This window comes from Hyperolius riggenbachi, chromosome 6 (assembly GCF_040937935.1).
Source record: "Hyperolius riggenbachi isolate aHypRig1 chromosome 6, aHypRig1.pri, whole genome shotgun sequence".
In the NCBI taxonomy this organism is placed as follows: domain Eukaryota; kingdom Metazoa; phylum Chordata; class Amphibia; order Anura; family Hyperoliidae; genus Hyperolius; species Hyperolius riggenbachi.
In genome coordinates, this window is record NC_090651.1 from 136018180 (window position 1) to 136032900 (window position 14721).

At 43.5% G+C, this 14721-nt stretch overlaps 1 protein-coding gene across 1 annotated transcript in view; it reads left to right on the forward strand.

Annotated features, from left to right (window-relative positions):
• The first annotated feature begins 2203 nt into the window (after positions 1 to 2203).
• The window catches only part of LOC137522073 (putative ferric-chelate reductase 1), a 104893-nt gene continuing 92375 nt past the window's right edge, over positions 2204 to 14721 (forward strand). The window contains exon 1 of the mRNA XM_068242099.1: positions 2204 to 2399. Within this exon, the coding sequence (XP_068098200.1) occupies positions 2204 to 2399 (196 nt within the window). The remainder of the gene's footprint in view (positions 2400 to 14721) is intronic.

Below are 14721 nucleotides of genomic sequence, written 5' to 3' on the forward strand. Positions count from 1 at the left end.
TTTAAAGTCTGAAAATCCAGAAGTGAACCGGAGGCGGGGCCGAAGCATCAGTGAGTGGCTGCGCGGGCACAGGATGTCTGCGGGGGACCATTAGAAGCCTCAGGTAAGTTCAACTCATTTTCCCCCGACCACCCTACAGTATCCCTTTAAGTATCCGTTTATTTCTTCCCTTATTTTTATTTTCATACTGCGCTATTATTGTCTCTATAATTGTTGATGATTTTCTGTATATATTATTTATATTGTATTTATAATTTATTTGTTCAGCTACCGCTGCTATTCAGCCGCACAAAACCGAATCCTAGCTTCTGAAGTGGCTACTACTGTTGATAGCTAGATAAAATAGTGTGTTAAACCGTTTTTATCTGCAGGTACTAGTATCAATGCAGTTAGGTCTCCTACCCTTCTGTAGGAGTGGTGGCAGTTATACCCTGAAATGGTGTGTAATTTGTGTTACTGTAACTCACAAGCTCCCTTCAAGCCTGTCTGCTGCCAAAATTCCAGCGGTTTCTGTGCCTCGATTGCGACCACAGATTGCATGTTCTGTGTGCTGAAACCGATTGGAAGGCATTGTGTGGTCTGGCCACTAGGGGGTGTGTGACAGTAGGCGTATCATAACGAATTTTCAGTTAGTGGCAGAAGACTTCAGGTACTACTAGCTGTATCGGTATTATGCTTAGTTGGCATTTCTGGAACAAAGGTTAGTGTGAGGTGTATTGGCAAGAAGGTCAGTGTTAGGTTAGGTGTATAGGTAGAAGGGTTAGTGTTAGGGCAGTTAGTGTTAGGTGTATAGGTAGGTAGGCTAGTGTTAGAGAATATAGAATATAGTAGGACAAGGTCGGAAGGATACTTTTGAGAAAAATCGGCAAAAAAACTACTACTAATTAAACAATAAAATCAGTAACATCAGGTTACCTGTATTGGAAGTATAGGCACAGCACACACCAAGAATTCAGATCACTAGGAATAAATGTGTGCTGTTGAATTTAAGCCTCACCAGTTGCAGCTTAATGAAAGGGTGGTAAAAAGAAAAACCCTTTTTATGAAAACGTACACGGCATCTTACCTACTATTTAGCATAAGTCATGTAAGTTATATTCCTTAAGGCCCTTACACACACTCTCAATCAATGTCACCCAACAGTTGGGTGACTCTTATTATGCTTTGTAAAGCGCTGCAGAATATGTTGGCGCTATATAAATAAATATTAATAATTGCAGGGCCAAGGCTACGTAGATCCGCCACTGGCTTGTAGCAGAGTGTTGTGTACTGCTCTATGTAGGTGGGCAGAACAGGAGTGGCATCATGCAGCAGGAGGGGTAAGTGGGAGAGAAAAATGTTATCTCCTGTCGCTTGGGAGAAGTGATACGCCATGATGGACCGCTAGCCGAATGGGAGACATTGCGAGTTTCCGTACACACGCTGGATTCTCAGCAGGGGCAGTAGTTATTGGCTGCCGCGGCCAAGATTCATCTTGCGTGAGTATGGACCTTGAATCAGTTGGAAGCTACTATAGAATGATGCAATCAGGAAAAAAAGGGCTGGGACCCACGAGGGCGTTTTTAGCAGCGTTTTGATATCCCCGACAATCGCAGGCAATTCACAAACTCTTTGCCAATGTATCTAAATGGGTCTGAACCCACTAGTGCGACTGCGATTTAGGATAAATCGCAATTGCAGCACATGCAGCATTTTTATAGTGTTGGCACTCAATGCTGTGCATAGTAGCACTTTAAAATTGCAGCAAAACGTGAGCCCAATCGCCCTAGGAATCACTGCACAAAGCGCTACAGCGATTCCTAGTGGGTTCAGCCCTTAAGCTTTTGGGCCATCAGGATAATTATCATGATTCGCATAAGTTTGACACTTTATCATAAACACATCATGCCAACCATGAAGCGTGATGGTGCCAATCTCATGATTTGTGAAAATCAAGCAAAAAGAAATGCTTGAGTAATGCCTGATGCAGTCTGAAAGAAACTTTTTTTTTTTTTTTTTTTTTCTCTTCTTTATAAATGAAATTGTTTGAAGAGACTGACAAGCAAGTGTGCATATCGGTTCATTAGTTTTGCAAAAAAACATTCAGCAACTGTTTAGCAATAATACTTTTTTTTATTGAAGGTAAATATGTGAATATTTTTATTAATTGTACAAGATCTTGACTAAGAATAATACCTTGCATGTTGTATTTCTTCAGGAAGAGATGGAACACAGATTAGTACTGATGGTTTACATCGCTGGATGTCTGGCAGGTGTATTTGGGTATCCAAGTGGACAAATAAGTGCTTCTTGTGACACCATGCTTCCATCACATGGCAACAATGTTGCCCAGACATCAACAGCTCCATATGTCATCACAGCCTCTAATAACACATTTAATCCTGGTGACACTATAACAGGTAAGGGCTGTCATTTTAAAACACTAAGTATTTTTCATACTCCAAATATGCTGTTTCATTAAGGCAGGGTTCACACTTAATGAATATGGAGTCCGGTTTGCAAAAACATGATTGGCAAACATGTAATGTGTTTTAATGGCATCACATTTTATTTGTGATTGTTTGTGAAAATCGATTTGCCATTCTTCTGCATTCTTAAATTTGGACAGCAGCTCTGTGTTTTGTTTTATGTTTTTGTTTTTTGTTTTTTTTTGGTAGTTAAAGGGAACCTAAACTGAGTAAAATTATTTAAAATAAACACATGATGTAGCTGCAAATGAATATTACATACTAACCTCACCGTCAGTTCCTCTCGGAAGCTCACCATTTTCTTCTTACAATGATCCCTTCCAGTTCTGACAAGATTTTGTCAGAACTGAAGTATACCAGTTGCTGTCAGTTATACATCAGCAGCTGTCAATTACAATTGAATGTGCAAGGTAATGTCCATGTTTCTCTATGGCTCAAGTGGGCAATATTACAGTTTAACAGTGTGCTGACCTGGAAGCTGTTATGGAGTAATGGCCATTTTCAATATGGAGGATGGATAATTCCATTGATCACAGTGGACAAATGGGACGCAGGAGAGGAGAAAGAGATTGAGGAGTAGACTACACAGGAGGTAACTATAACGCGTGTATGTTTATTTTGACTTTTAATTTTCATGTTCAGGTTCTCTTTAAGTATACCGTGTGAATAGTTTCACAGTTCCTTGTTTAAGTTTGCTCCACTACCAGTATTTAACCCTTTTTTAAAAGCTTTCCATTACACCAGGTCCCCTGTCAGTGTAATGCTCCATTGCCAAGTTAAAGGGTTTTGAAGGAGGGGTGCCCCCTGCATCTTGAGAGGTGAATAGGGTGTACAGCTGGGCTGTTCTTTCGTCTAAAGTCTCCAACCCTGGCAAGTTACACACAGAGAGAGGTCAGGAGGGTGTATAGCTTGTCTGCTCCTTCATCTTCCAAACAAAAATTATAACCAGCATTAGCCGTTGTCTTAAAAAAAGCAGGATTTTTATTCACTTTAAATAATTGTGAACAAAAACATAGCCAGAACATCCGATTCCTCAGGATGTAATTATAGCTGAAAATGGTATTATATAGCTCAGACTGCACGAATACAATTGAAGATATCTTCCAGAAGTAGGCTATGAATAAAAATCCTGCTTTTTTAAGGAAACTGGTAGTGCTGGTTATAATTTTTGTTTAGACTACAGGAAGTCTGTACTAGCCATATGGACTAGACCTGGAACAGCCAACGAAGCAAGTGAGGTGTGTTGTCTGAGAAGTACTGTACTCCTTCGTCTTCTGTAATGAGACCACTGTGACAGAAGATGACCTCCCGGGGGTGCTGCTTATCATCAATGTCAGGTTTGTCCGGTACTTCTGCAATCACGCTTTGTGCAGCCAAGATGCAGGGGACACCCTTCCTTCAAAACCCTTTAACTTGGCAACGGAGCATTACACTGATACAGGACCTGGTGTAATCGAAAGTCAGGACATTTAGCTTTTCAAAAAGGGTTAAATCTTGGTAGTGGAGAAAAAAAAAACTTAAACCAGGAACTGCCAAACTCTTCAGATGTTTCTCCTCGTAATCCTGCGCTCTCATGTATCACCTCTGTATTTCGTAATAATATCTCTTGTGGCATAGGCTGCCAGGTCACAGACAGCAACAAAAACCATAAGCAGTAACCACTCCTTCTACACTGCTCATACAGTGGAAAGAACACCTTCCAGTGCATACACCAGGGACAGGGTCTCACAGGTCCTCACCATATATTCTGGCTGCCAGGCAACAGACAGCAAAAAAAGCGCAAACCCACAATTTAGCTTCCTCTCCTTGTGCATCAATCTGTTATACCATCACCAGTGGCCTCTGGCCTTATTGATTGCTGCCCAAGTTTTAAGACAGCAATCACACTTGTATTTATCCCAAACAGTCTCCACAGCGACTCAGCAGTATGAATCACTATAAGCAGATCTCACAGCTTCATATCACATGCTGTAAACTTAGTGACTGAAGGAGCTTATCATAGTGTAAAACGTGTCATTTATTTAAAATTTTTAAATTCTTCAATAAAATCACACATATCATAAGACAGATTTCAGCACGTCGACTTGCCCACGCCTGTAGCTCCGCCCAACGCGTTTCGTACCTCCGTACTCATCATTTCGTATGAAGGTACAAAACGCATTGGGCGTAGCTACAGGCGTGGGCAAGTCAACATGCTAAAATCTGTCTTTTATAAAATGAGTGATTTTATTGAAGAAATGTGAGTGCACTAATTTTAATGTGGTTGTTGTTATTATTATTTCAGTTCAAGTCGATGGGAATGCAGAAAATGTGTGTTTTGTACAAAAAAATTAAATACTTAGAGAGAAGCCCCTGAATCCTAATGAGGCTTCCTTCAGTGTCCTCCAGTCCCCTGTCACCGACAAGCAAAGCGACCTGTCTTCAAGCACGTGCGTCTGCGAAGTAAGCCAGAACGGCTCAGTCATGAGCTGCTCCATGCTACTGCACAGGCACAGCAGTGCAGCTGCAGCACAGTTAGGGCTTGTTTCCACTGTTGCGTCGCGATTTCGCCGGCATTCCGACGCTTGTAAAAACGCATGCGGATGCGTTTCCACATGCGTTTTTACCCGCGATTTCGCGTGCGATTTCGCATGGCAGGGTGCCATGCGAAATTAACCATGACGCTGCCAGGGCAAAATAAAATTGAAAAAGGTGCGAAATCGCGGGTAAAAACGCATGTAACAAATGCATGCGTTTTTACTATTAAATACATTAGCGGCGATTCGCATGCATTCCACTCGCAGGCGAATTCGTTGGCTCTTTTGTGCGTTTTTTTTACCGCTGAAAAAAACGCACCTCAACAACGCTACAGTGGAAACAGGCCCATCCACTTGCATTACATGTGCGAATCCGCATGCATTGGACGCATGCGGATTCGCGATAGTGGGAACGAGCCCTTACGCTTGTGCCAGCATAGGAGTGCAGCCCTGATCAGCAGGGGGCCCTGGCGAGCGGCGGAGGACAACGAGGGAAGCCTCATTTGAATCCAGAGGCTTCTCACTACTTAGGTAAGTATTTGTTTCTGAACCTGAGCTTTCGCTCAGGTTCTCTTGATGTAAATTAGCTGTATTATTTATGTAAATTGGCTTAATTGGTGTCCATCATTCAAGATTGCATTGTGGTTTTTCATCAAATTTTTTTTTAAAAAATCTCACATCAAAATTCTCAAAAAAAAGAGCACACCAAAATCTCAAAATCAGAATTTTGTATGTGAAAAGCGTACCGTAATTGTGAACCCTGTCTGATGAACAGACACAACCATTACTATCATTTTTAAAATTTCAGTGTGCTAGGGCTACATTTTAGGTTAATTATTAGTCAGTACCTTGACTATGTATGCTTTGACCCTATAGCTACACTGCCTGAACAGCTTCTGTAATGCTGGGAATACTCGGGTCCATCCGGCGGCCGATTAGCTGCCGGATCGACCCCAGCCGCGTCCCCGCGTGCGCGTGGATCGATTACCGCTCGTCCTTGCCGGCGCTTCCTTATCAGCGCTCGATTCCCTGCCATTGTCCGCCGGCGGGGATCGGGCGGGAGTCGAGCGGCTTGATCGGGCCAGCTGAATATTATTAGCTTGCCGGATCAGCTGGTCGATACACGGTACAGAAACGTACCGTGTATCCCCAGCATAACATAAACGCTTGGAAAATTGCTCTGTTCTAGCACTTTTCAGAGAGAATTTCCACTTTCCTATACTTAACATTGAGGTCAATCACCTCAGAGAAGCGCAGAAATGCTGCAGGGGCCCACGTTTGGGAGGAAATCTCATCACTCTGGTGTGATCCATCCCATTCAGATACATAAGCCAAGTGCTTTTCAAAGCGGTAGCGTTTTTTAAAAGAGCCCAGAAGGGCTCTTGGTGTGCACCAGCCCTCACATGGATAACTAACACCAACAAATGAGAAGAGCACTCTGCCCAACTAAATTTCCATTCTAATAAGGGCTTGTGCACACTGAAAATCACAAAGCACAATCGTAATGCGATTTTAAAATCGCATGCTTGCGTTTTTGCGATGCATTCGCATTATTCTTGTGATTGACTAAAAGTACTTCTATAGGAAGTTTCAAGGCTTCCTGGGACCTCGAAACACTCTCTAATTTCAACCAATTTAGTCAGTAATATCTGATCAGAAAGTCGATTACATAAGACAATTGTACAGTTTATGGGCACGACGATGACTATGGTACTTGAGGTCTATTTAGAGCCAACTCGTAGTGACATTATTTTGTATACTCTGTAAAGTATGATGGAACATGTCAGCACTATATTCTATAGATTATTAATTATGATACTTGAATCCAGCAGTGAGTGATATCTACTGTATCAGCTGTACTCATATCAGTTAGAATTTTTTGATAATCTAAAGAAGAAATTCTGAGGCTTAGGTGTATGTTGACTTCCACGCATGCATGAAATAAAGGGGCGAGGAAAAATGAGTGTAGGGTGACGCCAATCTAAGTCTAAACCATAAATACCACCACTGTGAATTGGACGCCAAAGGATAGCTAAAACTTTTCAGTGCTGCTGAGTAGATTCTTAGTCTGGAGGTTCACTTTAATACCCCCTCTTCCTGACTTCTATCTCTAACCCCCCCCCCCTCCTCCTGCCCTTCCTGACACCTATCCTTACCCTCCCCCCCCCCCCCTACCTGCACCACAAATAGCAATACATTTCAAAAACTATACATTTAAAAATATCCAAACTATAAAATTCAAATATGTTGTTTGGACTGGCACAAGAAAAAAAAATACATAAATCCAGGCACATCACCTCAAGTTAGGACATTTAGATAGGTTATTAGGGAGGTGCTAAAGGGGGTGCAGCCAGCAAAATGGCAAAAGAGAATTAACCCTTTGCACACTCACATGCAAATGTTCAAACAAACAAATTGCCACAAATCGATTATCCAGACAGCCAGCACTACTGTCCCTACAGCTAAGTTAAAAGCTGGGGTCTTAGTTACAAAAGAATGCGTTCCCTTGCGTACTCGCCTACACTGCGCTGAAGTATCCAGGTATTCGTAGTTGTCCTAACTCTGGCCCTGTAACATGCATAGTGTAGACATGAAAACATTAATTGCATCAAAGCTATCTAAAAGATTAGGAGCTCATATCCTGACGTCCTCTCACAAGGGAGCTAACGACATATATTCACGTCCACCATGCACACATATAGACGGGAAAGGAGGGGGTACTCTGGGTTCAACCCTGGCCACATGGGTCAGTTACAAGAAAAAAAACACATATATTCAGGCACATCACCTCAAGTTAGGACTTTAACTTATGCAGCCCAAATTTCCTGCCTCCGACCCCCACCCCATTCTCCTATATGTCGTTACAGTGCCTCCGTGCCCACCATATATTTATGCTCAGCTAAGTTGGTAAATCCATTTTTATTTTTTTTTATCAGATGTGGTCTTTCAGTGCAATTTCTGCAAGTGGAAGGTAATGATTGCTTTTTCCCTCATAAACAGGTTGATTAGGGCAGTTTCTCTCTTCCAATTTGATCGTAAAATTCAACATTCGGATCAATTACATTTACTGATTCAATCGACAATAGAATTGTTTTACATCAATTTTTGCCCCACACACTGCAGTTTTCTGTGCAATTTGATCTTAACAATTGCATCAAAAGATGGCATCTGATGAAAAAATTCTACATTTAATGGGCATCTTTTTAGAGGGCATTAAAGGATTCACAGATGGATATAACTGGCTTTCTGTTTGTGGGTAATGGGAACCTTCACAGATCCTAAGTAAAAGCTGGTCTTTTTTTGTAAAGAGTAATATATAGTGTAATATAGCATTGCTATACAGCTTGCACTCCGCTTTTCAGACTTTTCTTGAGGGAATTAAAATGCTGGATAATCATAATATCCATGAGCCGCTACAAACTGGTTACTTTTTTGTACCTTTTTCCTATTATACGTAGAGCCTAATCCCAGGTAAACTAAGCATTTTGTACAGAGATTACAGACTGAAAACACCTTGCTAGGAGAGCAGCTGGTTTCAGGATTACTGCTTGTTGCTGACTAGTAATGAGACATTAGCCCAGGGGAATCCATACAGATCTGAATTTTCCATGTGTTATTAGAGACTGAGAAAATGATTAGAGGTAACATTTTTCTCAAAGCCGGATCCATCTCATGCAGACTGAGGGCTCGTTCCCACTGTTGCGACGCGATTTCGGCCGCATTCCGACGCTTGTAAAAACGCATGCGGATGCGTTTCCACATGCGTTTTTACCCGCGATTTCGCATGCGATTTCGCATGGCAGGGTGCCATGCGAAATTAACCATGACACTGCCAGGGCTAAATAAAATTGAAAAAGGTGCGAAATCGCACGCGAAATCGCGGGTAAAAACGCATGTAACAAACGCATGCGTTTTTACTATTAAATACATTAGCGGCGATTCGCACGGATTCCCGACGCAGGCGAAATCGTTGGCTCTTTTGTGCGTTTTTTTCACGCTGGAAAAAACGCACCTCAACAACGCTACAGTGGAAACAGGCCCATCCACTTGTATTACATGTGCGGATCTGCATGCGTTGGACGCATGCAGATTCGCGATAGTGGAAACGAGCCCTAATGCTGGGTGGGCATACACGGTGAGTTTTTCCTTATCAATCGAGCCGCTGATGGCTCGATTGATAATTTCCGACGTGTCCGATCACTGCCGCGGATCGATTCCACGCTCGATCCCCACGGGCGGACAATGCAAAAAACCTAACAGGTGATAAGAAGTGCCCGCGGGGACGAGTGGGAATCGATCCGGGCGGCTGCGGGGTCGCGCCGGCAGCCGCTGGCTCGATACCGAAGCATTATCTTACTGTGTATTCCCATCATAACGCTTCGTGAATAAGCCTGTGGAAATAGAACATAATTTGCCTAAATGAAGAGCATGGTATTTTAGGAACATTTCCATAGTATACCATGCAATGAATTGAGTAGGTGGAGGCAGTAGCCTGTAGAGTTCAGTCCATTATTCTCACCATTGCTCTGCTGATGTCATCAGTGGAACCGGTTTTACAAGGTTTCATTGTATGCATTCTATTTATCACTTAGATCAATAAACCCAAGCATATAGCTCATACATTTTAAAGCCACATCAACCCAACATGGAGACAGCCTGTTTCAGACGGTTGGTCCTCCTCCATGCATGGCAGGGATTGACATGGCTCTATGGAAAGGGGCATGGAGCAGTAAAAAGGAATAGCCAACTTTATAAGTGGTTCTGGGACACCATGCACTGTTGCGCTGTTTGGGTATTTCTTTGTACTGGTCCTAGCCCTATACCATAGAGCCACATCAATCCCTGCCAACCACTGAGAACCAACAAGCCCGAAACAGGCTGTCTGCATGTTGTGTTGATGTGGCTCTGTAAAATGTATAAGCTATAAGCTTACCATACAACAGCAGTTCTGGATGCAAGACTGGCTTCAGAATACACAAATTATCTCTCTATGCCCCTGGAGTGGTGCATCATGGGAAACCACAGTTGCTCACTTAAAGCTGAATAATCGCAAATACCTTCTGTTTTAAGATGGCAAACTTTAATTTGGCGTTGCCTTTTTACCCAATGGTAGTTTCAAACCTCTGACGGGATAACTTGTTTTGCTGCATAGAGCAGCCAAACGAGTGCATGGGAGTAAGAAGCTATATTTACCTGCTCCGGTCGGCTTCTTCTTTTCCTCCACCGTTGGCTTTGAACTCTCCGCAGGTCTTCTGGGTCCCGGTCACATCCAATCACATGATATGACGTGATCGGGATCCAGGAGACTATGTCAGCGTTACAGCGCCACCCGGTGGTGGAAGAGGGGTGAAGGAAAAAATTCTTCCATCCGCCGGGTGGCGCTGTAACGCGGACACAATCTCCTAGATCCCGATCACGTTATATGCGATCGGAACCGAGGAAACCTGCCGGGCGTACTTTGCCGCCGCAGTGGAGGAATAAGAAGATGATCCAGCTGTCTGGACAGGTATGTATTTGAGCTCCCTGCCACCACCTATCCTGCCGCCGCCGCACACCCTGCCAAGCCTGCCAGGATGGAGAAGGCACACTTCCACAGCGGCAGGAAAATAATTTTTTGTTTTATATTCAATCCACTCCTGAGATTCCTTTAATGAAAGTGCATAAGCATTGGGCAATGTGCTTTGGGTGGGACTGTTTGCTGTCTTCCATCACAAGGTACTCTGGTTCCCATTATGTAGGCCAAAGAGAGCTTATGGAAGATGCAGCAGGATACCCAAGTGCTCACCCAGTCTCTTTCCATGCACTGCCAGCCAGACATGTCATTCAGAGGGAATATTCATGTCAGTAGTGGTGCCCCAATCCTTCTGCGGAACAAAATACCCCAAGACACACTTCTTGCACATAAGAAATTCTGAGTGCCGTTGGGTGATCAGTTACCGCCAAGGCTGTCTTTAACCCCTTGCGGACCCGACAGCTCTGGCTGCTTTAAAACCAAAGCCGTCGGTGCCTTTTTAAGAGCAGTGATTGCTGTGATTGGCTCACAGCAATCACGGGGTCAGGAGCCAATGAAAATGATACACATAAATTGTCTCCTGGCCGATGCACTGTATTTGGCTCCTGACCGATACACGCAAGCTCAGCTGCCAAAATGACAGTAGAGGGAGCGGCTGCAGTCACACAGACAGCGGCAGAAATGGCGAGTGTGCGTGGTGGAAATGATTGAAATCTACGCCCTGGCTGGAAAAACGGGGCGTAGATTTCAGTCCTCAAGTCCGGAAGAGGTTAATTACTTATAATCTGAAGTGACGTGGTGAGTAGCTGCATCGCCCAGGACTTCAATATAGTACAGTGGCTGGTGGGGGAGATTCGCTGCTGGAACTGCTGAAGACTGTTCTAATAAGAAGCCAGGCTGCACAGGAGTATCTTGTCTTTATTTACTGGTTACCACTACTGACCTTATGGATTTGTGGGGCAGACTACATAACTATGGTAAATTTACAGGAATGGGAACTCTGCCTAATGTTTGTTTTGCAGGTGGATTCTGCCAAATTATATTTGGGGGAGAATTGAGGAGGTGGGATTCTTCCTTATTATCCTCAGGGATTTAAAAGGGCACTCTGCTTAAAGGAAATCTTAAGTGCAATAAAATGTGGCCAGTTACTTACAGATTCTTCTAGTCCTCTGAAGTCTTCCTACCAGGGGGGAACTAGACTTAATAGGGCCCCCCTGCAAAAATGATAGCATGGGGCCCTTGAACTCCATGCAGGTCACGTGATTGGGAGCCGGTGAATGGCAACAGAGAGTGTTCTGCTGTGAAGCAGCGCCTGTAAGCAGGAAAAAATTACACATGCTCCTGCACGCAGTTTTTGTAAGTGAACTGGGAGGGTTTTTTGTTTTCTTTGCTAATTAGCAGCACTTGAAGTTGGGGAGAGGGAGGGCCCCCAAAGCCTCTGGGCCCCCCTGCGAAGGCAGGGGTTACAGGGGTGATTGCCAAGCCCATGCTTCCTACCTTCATTCTGTGCTGCTCTGTTCCTCCGCTCAGCCTCGGTCATGTAGGGATTTGAATGTTGGCATGCCAATTTTGAAAATGATTTTCCATTTTATGGGTAGCCAGTGTAGTGAGCAAAAGTTTGGTGTTATGTGGCAATGGTGGCATTGACTTGTTAAGTCTTGCTGCAGCTAGTTATAGGTGGTATAAGTCTCTATTTGGAAGGCCTTGGAAGGCCTGCATAGAGGGCATTGCAATAGTCCAGCCATGATGTTAACTAGGGTTGGAAGATCCTTAGAAGGAATGAGGTGCTTAAAGAGAAACTCCAACCAAGAATTGAACTTTATCCCAATCAGTAGCTGATACCCCCTTTTACATGAGAAATAGAATGATTTTCACAAACAGACCATCAGGGGGCGCTGTGTGACTAATTTTGTGCTGAAACCCCTCCCACAAGAGGCTCTGAATACCTCGGTACTCTGGGCAAACTGCCACAATGTAACAATGTTCACAGACAGGAAATGGCTGTTTAAAGCTGTCTGTAACAGCCAGAACAGCTAGAAACAGCTACATAACCTGCCCACAGTAACAATGTCACCATGTAATACATGTCAGAATGTGAATCTGGGAGAGGAAAGATTTTACAATGAGCAAACACTGACTGAGGGCCCTTTTCCACCAGCGCGTTTGCGCTGGCTGAATCGCAAAACCGCAAACCGCTAGCGATTTTAAAATCGCTACGGTTTGCTTTTTAACATAGGAATCGCGGTAGGTCATTTCCACTACCGCGATTCGCTTTTGTCGGGAACGCGAACGCGCGGCGGAGCGATAACTGCCGCGATTTTGCTATGCAGTGCATAGCATAGCAAAATCGCGGCGGCGAACGTCGGGGAATCGCCGGTAATTGCGATTCAGCAATCGCTAGCGTTCAGCGTGAACACTAGCGATTGCAAGTGGAAAAGGGCCCTAAATCATTTATACATAATTATTGTAAAAATGAAGCACTTTTTTTTATTAAATTATTTTCACTGGAGTTCCTCTTTAATATTTGCAATGTTTCACAACAGCTGAAATTTGATTCCTGAAGTTTAATTCCTCGGCAATCCGTAAGCCCAACATGTGTACAGTGTTGGAGCTAATTCGGGCGCCTGAGGCTAGTGGACAAATCGGGCGCCGCCATTCACTTCTATAATAAATATCGTTTAATGGGCGCCCGGTAGGAAAAAAGGGCGCCGGAGAAAACTAACGTTTTAAAAGCGGCGCCCGGAGACTTAATGTTTTATTACTGTTTCTCATGATTACACATTATTTAATGATTTATACATGTTTAAATATTATTTTTAAACGAAAACCAGTACAATATTTTTCCCAAACATTATTTTTAAACGAAAAACATTACTTTTTTTTTTTTTTTTTTTTTATACATTATTTTTAAACGAAAACAATTACAGGGGGGTCTTAGGTTTAGGCACCAACAGGGGGGTCTTAGGTTTAGGCACCAACAGGGGGGTCTTAGGTTTAGGCACCAACAGGGGGTCTTAGGTTTAGGCACCAACAGGGGGGTCTTAGGTTTAGGCACTAACAGGGGGGTCTTAGGTTTAGTCACCAACAGGGGGTCTTAGGTTTAGGCACCAACAGGGGGGTCTTAGGTTTAGGCACCAACAGGGGGGTCTTAGGTTTAGGCACCAACAGGGGGGTCTTAGGTTTAGGCACTAACAGGGGGGTCTTAGGTTTAGGCACCAACAGGGGGGTCTTAGGTTTAGGCACTAACAGGGGGGTCTAGGGGTTAGGGGTAGGTACAGGGAGGGTTACTTAGGCACCAACAGGGGGGGTCTTAGGTTTAGGCATCAACAGGGGGGTCTAGGGGTTAGGGGTAGGTACAGGGAGGGTTACTTAGTAATTTTTTTTTTAAACGTTATTATGCGTTTCATTATTTAAACGAAAGATTAACGTTTTTACAATTGCCGATTTAATACACATTATTTAATGATTTATAACGTTTAAAACCATTACTTTTAAACGAAATACATTTTTAAACGTAATCCATGTTTATCGTTAAAAACCCGGCGCCCTTTTTTCCCATCGCCCCTTTTTAACGTACGCCTGAGTTCCCTAATTTCAGTGGTGTTGACCGTGTCTGAAGCTGCTTTATTGCTAGGTGCTGACCTCTGATGACAAGAACCTGTTTGTCAGCATATAGTTGTATCCACTTCTGAAGCTCCGTTTAAGCATGTGTTAATTTTTGGAATGGGGTCTGTCATGTCGGCCTCCAGGAATCACATTGTCTGGGGTTTGTCATGACCAACCCACCAGGGATCCCATTGTCTGATGGCATCAGCGGAGCACATTCTGCTTTCCATCTATGTGTGCCACCCAACCAGTCGCCATGTGTAAGTGTGAGTTATCTGTAATTTTTTGAAAAAAAATGCTACGTTTTAATGTTGCTGTTTTTTTCATATGGGGCTGAAAAGCAGATAGACCGGTACTGGCAGTGCAGATCTGCAGAAACACTAGTAATACATGATGCTGACTGAGTTTTGGGTCATCCATTAGGAAGCAGTACAATGTGGGATTGTGTGGTGTGGCCCACTGCTTGTGTGAAACTGTTAATTGGTGTGGGGACATTGATCTGGCATTAACATAATAAATGCATGTTGAGTTTTTCTGAATGTGTTGACGTATGTGGAACTTTGTATGTATCCTAGTTACCTCATGATGATATATTTGTGGCATGCATACACTGTTCCTG